General features: G+C 38.0%; 1 protein-coding gene across 5 annotated transcripts in view; it reads left to right on the top strand.

The window, feature by feature from the left end:
* Positions 1-12750, top strand: part of KIAA1328 (KIAA1328 ortholog) — a 176990-nt gene that overhangs the window by 14232 nt on the left and 150008 nt on the right. For all 5 annotated transcript variants that reach the window (XM_035565946.2, XM_035565944.2, XM_050716342.1 and 2 more), the window contains one exon: positions 5797-5912. In XM_035565946.2, coding sequence (XP_035421839.1) covers positions 5797-5912 — 116 coding nt within the window. The remainder of the gene's footprint in view (positions 1-5796; positions 5913-12750) is intronic.

Genomic DNA, 12750 nt, shown 5'->3' with positions numbered 1-12750 from the left:
TGAGTCATGCCTATGTATGCCAAAATGCTCTGTGAGTAAATGGGAAATTCTTGAGTGTGATGAGCCATGATTTTCAAAAATAACCAGCATGGCACTACCCTGTTTACAGTAAGGTGCTGCTGGCATGGTGGTGAAAGTGGCAGGCACAGTAAGAGCAAATTTTAACTCTCCCTACAAGCAGAGGTCTTTTAAGAGGCCAAAAAAAAGACTTTCTCTCAGCTTTTGTTACTGCAGGCTACTCCTAAAGCAGTCATCAGGTTATGTAATGAAATGAGCAGTGACACAGTGAAGACACTGAAAGATTCCTGCCCTTGTTCTCAGTGCCGATGTCGGGACACATTAACCTCTTCCAAGAGGGAACAGGGCAAGGCCTCTTGGGACCTAGCCTGTTGACTGTTGAGCATTAAGGAATTGCTAAACTCCTTACTGAGAATGGTCACAACGTGTTCCGGAGTGAAATGTTTTAAAAATGATAGGCATATTTTAAGAGCTCTCAGCATTTGGCTGAATGAAGAGGGTCATAACTTTGCAGGGAAAGTATGTGTGTGTGCTTGCAAGCATTTACCTCGTTCCTTACTGATACATAGCTGTAGTATTGTGACTTTCTGGCTCCTCCTTTGACACGTGCATCACAAATAATTCTGCATGCACAGTTAAAAGTACCGTTCAGACATGCAGATTTCTTTTGAATGAATAGACTAAGAGGCATAGAATAGTTCATGAAAGACTTTTTTGCTTTTAGTGTTGAGAATTTGTATCTAACTCCTCTGTTTATCTTATTTGAAGTAAGAATACTTGGAGAAAGCTGGCTCTCTGTTGTCTTTGCAAACATATCTTTGAAAGCAATTTAGGTAGAAAGGTATCCTAATGCCCTTATTCACACAGGGGAGGGAGCGATTGCCCTTTTCAAATGAGGTACAAGATGAATTTTTTTGCTATTGGGTGAGTGTCTTTCTGGCAAAGACCAGTGGTGTGCCCAGAATGACTTGTATCTGGCAGCTAGGAAAACAGCTTTTAGACAGCCCTTTGTACCTCGTGGAGAAAATGCTGCCTCCTTCCTCTGTCACAGGAATCCCGGACTCTTTCTAGGGATCTGTCAGTCTGGGACACTAGTCTTGTCTACTGACATTGCATTACATGGACTTCTTAGTCTGATATTAAGAAGAAATTGACCAACTGAAATGAAAATTTTCCAGCAAAAGGTGAAAATGGGAATCTAAACTGGTTAATTTGATTACAGAAGTGGAAATCATTACAAAGGAAGGCAGTAAAGCAATTGTAGCATGTATCTGTCATTTAAGTGTTTTCCTTCCAGCTCTTAGGATCTTTGAAGGACAACTTGAATGAATGTGAAAGTCCCTATGACAAATCCACAGTGTTTGGCCTCTTGGGCTGCCTGCTATCATGGGTTTACCCATATTTATCTCATATTTAACCAAACGGTTATCTGGCTTTAACTTCAATGTCAACGTTTTTTCTTTTTTTCTGTATGTTTTACTTTAAGAGACAATATTCTGCTGGAGTTCTCTTAATTAGTCAGGCAGTGAGACTGCAAATGAGATATCCCTAAGCTTGTATGTAAATTACTTCTTGTTGATAGGTAAAGCATGCCTAGAATTATTGCATCACCAATCACACTTACCTATTGTACTTAAAAAGTCATTTGTAGCTATAAATTCATGCTGTGAGATCTAGTTTTGTATTATTTTGCAAGCTGCATATCATAAAACTTATCCATTGTGCAGCAATTTCAATTATGGGATTGTTGGAGTTTTTTGGTTATTTTTTAATTTATACAGACTGCTTGTTACACTCGAGTAAAATGTATCAGATTTGTGAACAGCGCCCCTAGACAAAAATGCTGCCATTCTGTCTTCCCGCAGTGCTGATGCAAAATGTCACTGTTGCCCAGTTGTACCGAAGGCGTGTTGTGATCAAGTCTGGCATTAAAATCCTTGTTTCATCTTTTTGGTGCACATCTTACACTTGGAATACTGAATTGCATTGCCTTGGTCCCATGTGTGTTGGGCTCTGTCTGATGCCCTTACCTTGGTCCTTGCTCTGTTTTTTTGCTTGGAATGTAGAACTTGTGGTTTTCAGGAACAGTCACCAAAATACTTTAATCTTGGCTAGCTTGCTAGTGGACTAGTATCAAGCAAGAGTTCCTGAAAGGTAAATGTTCCCAGCAAGTATGTGACTGATCAGTGAGATCTGAGTGAACAGATCCCAGTGGCAGTCCGTGCTTTTCATTTATTTTGTCTTCTCTGTCTTGCTCAGCCAAAGTTCTCATTGCATTTGGATTTCTCTTGGTAAAAGCTCAATTTTCCTCACACCTTTATAAAGTACAAAATACTACTTTTCATTTACTTTATCAGCACTTCTTCTTCCCTTCCCCTTCTACCCACCTCAGTGTAGGCTCTTTCAGTCAAGAAGAGTTACTTCTGAGTTTTGTCCCTAGTATGGTTTTGATGTTAGCATTATCATGGCTCTTCCTTGCGCATGCCAGTTTTCATTAGACAAATAAAACTTAGTGCTGTTGACCCAGGCATTGCTTCAAAAATTCTACCTGGAGAACATCAGTCCTGTTTAGTCAGTGGAATGAGTCTGTGTCATCAGCAAACTTGTTGGTCAAGTTTCTTCCACTGAGACAGCCAGAACTCCTGCTAGCAGCAGTGGATTTGGGAGCACACCATAATTGGAACTGGTGAATTAGGAATTAACTTGAACCCTAAGGCTGATGTCCTAGGAGGGGTTTCTGTCGATATATCTACATCATGTTTTTTTTTTCTTTTTTTTCTACAGAGGCTCCTGTAAAACAAAATTAAGATCTTTATTTAGATGCATCTGGAATTACATAAGCTTTGAAGTGCTGAGTTTAAAACAAATCTTGAACAAAGATTGTGTATCCTATGCCACAAGTTAGTTGAATGTAAATTGTATGCAAGGAAATATTGCAGGCATTGAACATCAGGGATAGTTCTACTGATTTGTTGTCTTCCCTCTCAGCTGTCAGTCCTCTGTTTGCTGCTGCAGGCAATGACAGTCAAGCTGAATACCAGTGTGTTGCCCAATGGAGCAGTTGTGCCCTTGTAGCTGGGGCGCCTTCTTCCTTTTACTGCTGTTTTCTGACCACAAGCAGAAGAAAATCAGATCAAAATCCTTCTTAGGAGTACTGTGAGCCTTGTTATGTTTCTGCTTAGCAGCAGCGAAGTCCTTCCTAGTTCTGCTAAAAATCATCTGTTCTTTACTGCCAGAAGGCAAGGAAATAAGGATATAAAAAAAAATCTCACTGAGCTATGTATAAGATGTGACATATATCCAGCATAATCTGATGACATTCTTGTATTCCTTTTCTCCAACTTCCTTTTGCCACCTCCTGTGAGTAACTGTCTTCTGTATCTTGCCTGCCCTTTATGGGCTGTCTCCTGCTTTGTGATACATAAACACATATTGCCACGTTTCTTCTAAGATCACTTACTGTTCTCAGTCATTTACTGCATAAGATATGTGGTACAATATATTCATGTGTCTGGGAGTATGACAGCTTGCTGTGATCTGTGTTAAATACAAACACAGCGCGTGAATGTGATGCAAACTGATACAAGCAGCAAATCACAGAATCTAGATAACGGGTAAAACGTTCTAGGTTTAGTCCAGTTCTGCTAGCACTTAATTCTTTCTTCTTTATCTAAGTCTTCTGTAATGTTCTTTGATTTTAATACTCCTAGGTGCAAGCATGGCGCAGTATTTCAGTTACCTGAACCTTCTTCTAATGCAGCATCACTACTCAAGTTATTAAGCAAGCATCATTCCTTATATAGTACCCTGGAGACAATATTTGTCCGCTCTTTCTCTTCTGATCTCTTTTTGCCCAATTCTTGCTTCATTCCTGTCTTTCATCTACTTGCTACCTTCATTCAATTTTTCTAATTGAAGGCTTTATTCTCTGATCTCTACTACTCTTTAAGGCATTTTAGGCATTCTTGCACCTTTTGATGATTATAGTGCCAGGTATGTCATATATGCTCTAGTCATGTTACCTGAGTGCTCTAGATTCAGAGAAAACAAACTGGTTGGGGTTAGATGGAAAAGCATGGGTCTGCAGCCTGTAGCACATGTTCCATACCTGTAACTGTATTGAGGAGCAAGGATGTGTGGCCGATAGCTTTCAGAAGCTTGTTGCCTGCTCATCTACAGGAGCACGTGGGCTTTGGGGATGGATCCACAGTTCATACAGCTGTTTGAGGAGAGGGAAGGGAGCCTAGGAATGGCTTGATGAACATTGCTAGAGCATAAGGTTGTAAAATAAGGCCATGGGCGTATGAATAATGGAATGTTTTAGTGCTAAATCAATGTCTTTTTGTGTAATTTAGAAACTATACAATTAACATCTTGTTCCAAGCTTTCAAACTGTCCTAATTTATGGAATCTGTTCATATGCTATATGTTATTTTTCAGCCTTGATGTTTGTAGAGAAAAGTTTCAGTATTATTAATTATTTTACAGCTTCGTGTTGTCTGTTTGAGCTGTTGTGGGAAGGGCTGTAGGTCAGTCGTAGAGCTGGGGAACGCTGCCTGTCTGTAGCTCACCCCGTAGGGGTGACCTAATTGTATTTATGCTTTTCTGCTGGAATATCGAAACACCTCTGTGTCCTATTTAGGGAAAGGTGATGATGTTAAATGGTAGCTCTGTGCCTAAATGGGGTTCTCATTGTTAAGGATGTCAGCAAGTCTGATGGGACGAGTGGAAGGTACAGTCCATTGCACATTTACACATATATGTGCATATATGTATCTTTTCCCTTTTTTCTTCCTATACGATTGTTTCACTTAAAAGAAGTTAAAATTTTAAGTTTTCTGAAAGTGGTATTGCTTTGGTCTCCTGTCATCTGCATTGTAGCAGCTCTTTCACCATCATAAAAGGCTGTATTTTAAGAGCCTTCAGCAAGAGAAATTGCTCAAGTGCAGAGCAATATTATTTATTAGTCTAAGCTTATTACTTAATATTTTTGTAGAGCTTTTATAGAACCATGACTTCTGACCCATGCTTTTAATATAGTTACAGGATCATCTGTGCATAATGGCCATCTTGCCTACACGATAGCAGAATAACTATTTTTACAGTCTCCTCATGAGATGCAGAATAAATGATCACTGTAAACCTTTCTCACATTGTTATCTTTTAATCTTGATCCAAGTATTTACACTGAGTAGCAAAATACAGGGTGCCATGGCACAGACAGAAAGGAAAATTTATTCCTGCGGCTTGATGTTTTAAGATCCCCAGAAGAGGCCAAAGTGTTTTGTTTGGAGAAAACTAACAAGAAAAAGATTCCTTTCATGGACTTATATTTGACCAGTAAATGTAAAAGAAGAATTAGCATATAGTTTAAGAAAGGGGAAAGTTTTTCTATTTCCTTTCTGTCTCAGCAGCTAAAGCTCTCCCATTTGAGTTTTCTGTCTACATGTCCCAGGCTTGTATGGATCCCAGTGTGTCTTCATTACGGCTGCAGAAAATCAGACTGCACAGACCACACTGTGGGCTCAGATCCTTACTTTGTAGTTCTGTGCTGTACGGTAATGTGCATGCACTATTGTGAGACTGGTGTCTTTGAAAAAATAATTTCTTGCATTGTCATATGCAACTTCCATTGTACTATGATAAAATAAACATTATGAGAAACTGAGCTTTTTCCGGGTGGAGAGGGTGTTATTCACTTACCTGGAAAGCAAAGGAATTGGAAGTCGGGCACTGTGGTTATGGGCATTTATTTTATTTCTCTCAAATTCTTTTCAGGGTAAGTGAAGAAAAGGAGGTAACAGAAGAACGGCTGAAAGCTGAACAGGAGTCATTTGAGAAGAAGATCAGACAGCTAGAGGAACAGAATGAACTTATCATCAAGGAAAGGGAAGATATCCTTTAAAAATGTGTGCAAGGGCTCACTGTCTGAAATAAAAAGTGAACTACAGAGAAATAATTGTTCTAATTTATGGCAGAGAATAAATCTGCATGTGCTGCCATTCAAAAGCAATCAGAGAGATGACTTGTCAGCATGTGATGCTGGTTCATTTGAGCTTAAAACTGCCATCCAGCTGTTCCTATGATGTTGTTTTGCTATGAAATAGATATTTGTCAACTAGAAATGGCAATAAGGAATTTGTGCATTAAAATATGGTTATAGATTTTTTTTTCTCTTAATCCTGTTAGGTTGTTGTAATTGAGGTCTGAAATTTATCTTGCATGGTATTCCAGTGCGAGTCCAGAGAAAGGCAACTAACACTGAAAGCATTTAAACCGTATAAATATGTACTACGGGGTTTAGCTGGCTTAGCCTTTTTTATTAATACAAGGTTGGCTGATTTTTTTCTTGCAGACTGTGACTTCCATTTTTGTTAAACTGCATATGCTTAGTCCCAGTCCTGGAATATCTCATGCAAAATGATCTTGCAGGAAGTACAGCTTTCCTTCAGTGTGGTGTGACATGTCTTTACAAAATGCTTTTGTTCATTTCTCCCGAAATTGTTGATTTTGATGCTTTGTTGTTAAATTCCTCAGAAGGCTAATGGTTGACTACAGTGGGAGAGAGGAGATAATGCTGCAACTACAGTAAAAGCAAATAGTTGATGATTCATCAGTAGCTGTATTTCAAGTAGGGAGGATACAAATACTATTGTAAAAAGTGTTGTTGAAACCTAGTGCGTAGTGCTGTTTTCAGTCCTGAGTCATCCCTTGCTCAAGTTAAAAATGAAGTTAGAGAAGTTACAGAGAAGGGAGAACCTATTTTCTGAGAAGGGGCTGTAGTGTGTATGTTACACTTGTGAATAGTGACCAACCATATGTAAGTAGGTTGAGACGGTGGTGAAGTGAATAGGGGAAGAGAGAATGCTGAGACAAAAAAAAGGACTCTTCAAACTGTAGTCCAGTCTTGGAATGGAAATGAATGGAGATAAACAGTCCACAAACTTAAACGTGAAGTTAGAGGAGGGCTCTGGGAAACTTGAGGAATCACATTTCGCAGTTAAGCACTGGAATGTTTGGAGAGGGGAGCTTCATTCTCATAGATCTTGGTTGGCTTATGAAAGGAATTCCTTGATCTGTTGTTTCTGACAGCAGGGGATTGCCCTTGATAATTCAGCAGATCCCCTTGCAGCCTAGTGGCAGTAATACTGGTAGAAAGAACTTGGTCTGTTGTCTGTACTAAATAATATACACATCAACAAGCTTAAATGGGTATGGAACATTTCCTGGAAAATAATAGATCTCATGTATTTAAGAGCTATTAGATGTGATTGCAACTCTTTCACACTGATTACACTGAAGTTAGTATTTTGTAGTATGTTATACCTTACGTGTTCATTCAGCCCATGAATGTGGGTGGGGTATTAGGTTCCTGATATATATATATATATATATATATATATATATATATATATCATATGTATGTATGTATTGATTTACCTGCATAAAGCTTTCACCAATTCATCTGAGGTTTATTTGGTTACCGGGAAGTAGCCATGCTTGCTTTTTTGTTTTGTTGCTTTTGTTTGTTTACTAGAAATAGACTGCACAAGCAAGAATACTTTCTCAGAAGAAGTCAGAAAGACATAGCAGAAGGTTAATGCATGCAATTTTACACTTCATAAAACTCTACAAAACCTAGAAATATAAAACAAGATAATTTAAACCAATATAATTTTAACTATAGGAATATTTGCCTATCATACGTGAATGATTCAAGATCCTTCATGTACCCCTAATCAGTTAATTTCTGATCTCTCAAAGCTCGTTGCAGAGCCAAGGAATGGTAGAAATGACTTGCCAAAGTAGAATATGGATTCTGGCTATTTTCAAGTACATAAACTTGAAATTCTTCTGAAATATACAGAGTTCACTTGCAAATAAGATACCAGGAATATAATAGCATAAGGAAAAACTTTCAAGTATAGTAAAATCAATTTTGTGTACTTTTTTTCCCCCAAAGCTAATTTATTCTCTATAAAATTAGTTTATCTACCCCAGTGTTTAAAATTACCCTACAATAATAAATCGGTGCTTCTGATATAACAGCTACAGCTATCCAGTGAAGTGTAACCTCAACTTGGTAGAGGTTTAATTTGAATAACATGGAAGTGTGCGCTTTTTCAGGGAGTTGTCTTCTTTTCCTTATTAAGACTCTTGCAGCAAGGATATGCTTTGTGTGCTTGAACTCCTAACTTTAAAAGCAGAAATTTCTCATTTTGTTGTGGTTGATTTTTTTTTTTTGAGAAGCTCTGTGGACTCATCTATTTGAATTCATTGTTGATGAGCTATGACAAAAGCATGGGGGATGGGAGAAGAGGTGGTGTGCACTAATTTCACTGCAGAACCTTGAGTAATTTCATAGAACTGGAGAATTGTATCTCTCTGAAGCGTAAATCTGCATTTGCTTTGGTCAGTACTGTGTGGGTGAGGATCAGCAACTAAAATTTCATGCAAACTTCAAGTCAGTTCCATTCTTCTCTTGCGGTTGAAACTTTGAGATTTGAACAGATCTTACTAGGGCATACCATTAATGGAGGACAACACTGATGAGCATGCTGTGAGTCATAAGTTGCCAAATCCCTGCTATCATAGAATGAAAGAAAATGAGGGATTTTAAGTAGTCATCTAGTCCATGCCTTTTCCCTAAAACAGTATCATCAGACCTGACACATTATCTTATGATTTGGTCAAAAGGAGCTATTCTGGCTTAGTTCTTCACATGGTGTGTCCACGTCTAAAAGAATGTGACTTTTTCAAAAAAAAAAAAAAAAAAAAAAGCAACCCTTGACCTAATGTGTCCTAATGAGTTCCAGAAATGAAAGAGGATCAAACCTTTATTTTGCATATGTGAAACTCTCATAGGCTTATTCCTAAAAGGTTCTGGTACGCTGTTCTTTGGAGAGGAGATGCTGAGTGGTGTAAGGTACGCGTGCTGTGACTGTGTATTCTGCTGTTCTTATTAAAATCTACCCATGTTGGGCCAAATTTATAAACTCTGCAAAAATCCAGTAACGTGTTCTGTTTCTTTCAAAGCAAAAGTTCCAGGTCACCTGCACAATATAAACATTCCCATCCTTGTGGGCTATTGCAGCTCTGGCTCAGGCTGTTGTGGGTTCTTCTGGGTATGGAACTGACTGCATCCTATCTGTGTCGTGGGGACCTGGACATGTAGAAAGAGAGGCATGAGTCAAATGAGAATGACTTGTGGAAGAGAGAGAGTAGAGAGGTGAAAGAGTTTGGGGTCAAAATAGAGAAAAGGACTGTGTTTTCCATGAATGGTAGCAAAAGGAAAAAAAATGGAAGCTGGGTTGGGCAGAGATAAGGATCTTGTGTCTCTAAGTGATGCAAGTGGTGGAAAAATGAATCTTCTGATAGGAAAGATTAAGCAGTATGTTAGAACAGAAATAAAGGCTGCACTTGAGAAAAGAGCATTAGGACCTGGCTGGAAGGAAAGACCTGGAAGTTAGTCTGGGCATGAGTAATGTGAAAGAACTGAAGCCTGTGACTGATGAGTTTGCAAGTGTTTGGGTTGAAGAATTAGAGTTCAGAAGGACCCAGGATGGGGATCAGTCAGATGGTTGGGAGACCGTTGGTGTAAAATGGGATGTGTTGGTTCAGTGCATTGTAGCACCATCCACACTTTGAAACAGAATGCTGGAGAAAGGTTATGTGAGATGGACCACCACGTGCAGTCTATCTCTAGCATCCCCATTTAATATTTGTCTTTTTGACGCTGTATCCCCAGATCATGTTGGATACATACCAACAATCTAAATTCCAGCATTTTCTTTGGAGTGTTTGACTTGCAACTTAAATGTCCGTTGAAATTTCTGTTGTTTCATTTGCATTTTCAAAATAAGGGAGAAGCAGTTTGTGTCATGCTCATAGGCTATTGTGTTATTCCTTCTGCTTATGCTAGGAGCTGTTAAGAGAAAAGCTTTTGACTTTCCTTTTTTTTCTGGCATTTTTTCAAGCACCCATTATTAACTTAGGTCCCAAATATGATTTAATTTAAGAAACGGGGAATTATCTTTTGTAAGATGCCCCAGTACTGTCATGATAGATGTCTTAGGAAAAAAACAATAATAACGAGATTATTAAGAAACAAATACTACTGTTATTTCAAAGCCCAGAGAAATTATATTATGGTCTTTAGCTTTTCTTGTTATCACCATTAAGGATTTTCTAATCTAAATTTGATGCTCTTGCATAAATGCAGAAGCAAAAACAGCCTTAACATTTCTGCAAATATCTCTTACTTTGGTAAGAGGAAACTTCTTAAAAATAAATAATAAAACATCAGTATAGAATTCTAAGCTATGAGAAGGAACATGTATTTCCTTGCCAGAATGATCGTTTTGGGGACAAAGAACAGGGAGAAAAAGTGGTGAAGAGATTCTATTTGTTACAAACTTTTTTTTTCTTTATGTAAATTTAAACTCATCAGCCTTACTAAATGTTTGTTTTGGTTTATATTTAGAATGTACCTGCATTTCTTAAGCTTTTTGGTGGAATTATTTTCTGGCTGAATATGATCTGTTGATTTGAAGACTCAGCCAAGTTCATACAACAAATCCCATATGATTTAATTGGCTAGTCTAAACATGATCACAGGCTCTTTACGTATGTCGTTAGTACTATAACTACTTAGCACTACTTAATTACTTGATTTTGCATGCAGTTAACATGAATATTAATTTAACTAAAACAGTTCATTTTCTGATATTGTTGGTGAGATAGAATATTAATTTGCTGGAAGAATAATTGGCTTCTTACAAACATTATGTGGAGTCTTTTAATAACAGTTCTAGTTTTGCCATAGTACTGCTAATTATGTTGCTCTTGCATATATTTGTAAATTAGTGCTACTTCCGTATTTCCTCCTCTTCCTATCTTCCTGGATTAATAGAGAATTACCATTATTTTTCAGAAGAAAATTTGACTTGACTAATGCCAAAGAGCAAAATGATAGAAAAGCAGGTATGAGGCTATAGAATTTACCTGACTGTTCTGTATCATGCTTACTTTCTCTACAATGTTGAATTTGCTTTTTTGAGAATGGGAAGATAAATATGTTTATTCAGTTTCATTTCCTTTTAAAGTCTGAGCCACCAATATTGTCATCACAGGTGGAGAAGCAAAACAGTGGGTCTTGCATAAAAGCCTTTGGGGAATGTACTTTGTTGCATGTATTGTCCTGGTGTCCTGCTTATCAGATGTGTGTGTGCCTCCGCAGTGCTGCCGTTTGCAAAAGGACAGTTGGTTTGAACTCCCAATGACAACACCTAGTGCCATACAGAAATAGGATATGGAGATTAACAATATGGTTAAGCATGTGGTTCAGGAGTGGGACTCGATGTTCCTTGTGGGTTCCTTCCAACTCAGGATACTCTATGATTCTGTGTGTATATGAAAGTTGGATCCCTGCCTTGTTCGTCCCTGCCCTGCAAAAGGTGTTAAAAATGCAAGAAGAAAATTGGTGCAAAGAGACCTTGCCACTTACAGAAAACTTGTGCCTAGTGTTTTCAAAAGTCAGACTGTTTATTTAAAACCCAGTAACAGTTTTAGTGTTTAAAGTTGGTTAAGTCCAAGTCCAATTTTTGATTTTCTTATGGTTTCTCTAGTATTAATAATGACAAGGTACAAACTGAGCGATTGGAATTACTATTGCCCTTTTTCTTCTGTTGCTTAACTCGGCTCTCTCAGCTTATAGTTTAAAATTTCTCCCTTCCTGTTTTTCATATGTGGATGCATCCTGTATATCATTTTGTGTATCATAATTTGTTTGAAGGCATGTGAGGAGAATGAAAGATTAGTGTCTTGCTCTTTTCTTCCATTTTATCCAACTGCTTTACTCTTTGAAGGTGTTTCCCTTACTGTTATTATAGGTCCCTGACTGGTAAATGTTTCTAAGCAACCATTATGGTCCATTGAATAAAAGCTGAACTTATTAAAAAGTCCCTGAATATTTATATGCTATTCTGTAACAGCAATATTGGCTAAATAATGTATGTATTTTAGAACTTCTTAAATGTAAAAGAATCAGTCAAGGACTATTGGGTAAATAAGGTATTTTGAATTTTTCATGAACTTTTAAACTAAAACAAGGTGAAACATATTGTAATGTTGAGCGTTCAAATGGATCAATGGCTGGAGATTCATTTAAAGCTCAGCTTTCTATGTTTAATCCTAGCTAGTGCCTTTGAGCACAAGCTAACCAACTGCGTTGCCCATGTTATGAAATGATCCAGAATCAACAGGCAGCATCTAAACAATCAATGTCAGCCTTTTTAGAATATGAGCTGTATTGGCTTGTTGCCCTAAAACTTTACACTCAGTGGTGCAAGACTGGCTGTGAAATGATGCTGTCAGTACAGAAGTGTAGATGTGGGATAAGAGAAGAACGGTTGCTGGCTTTGTAATTTGTACTGGAAAGCTTAGTACAATGTTATTCTGTGTGTGGCTGATTTAAGAGGAGATGTTCTCATCCAGCAGCTCTGGCATTGAATTTTGGAGACCCACTGGGGTGAATGTAGAGGGCTAGTAGCGTTCTCATATCTCATCTGTTTCTTGACACTTTGATAGCGCAGGGATCTATCTGTTCCTGACACTAGACTCTTGATGTCTCTGAGCTGCAGTCTTGCTGGCTGAAGATCTGGGGTCGTGCTCTGTGAGGTTGTTGATAGTGGCTAGGAGGTATATACTTGACAGATAACCAGTCTTCCAACT

This window comes from Cygnus atratus, chromosome Z (assembly GCF_013377495.2).
Source record: "Cygnus atratus isolate AKBS03 ecotype Queensland, Australia chromosome Z, CAtr_DNAZoo_HiC_assembly, whole genome shotgun sequence".
Taxonomy (NCBI): Eukaryota; Metazoa; Chordata; class Aves; order Anseriformes; family Anatidae; genus Cygnus; species Cygnus atratus.
Note: the sequence above shows the minus strand (reverse complement) of the source record. Positions and strands in the feature narration are given on the sequence as shown.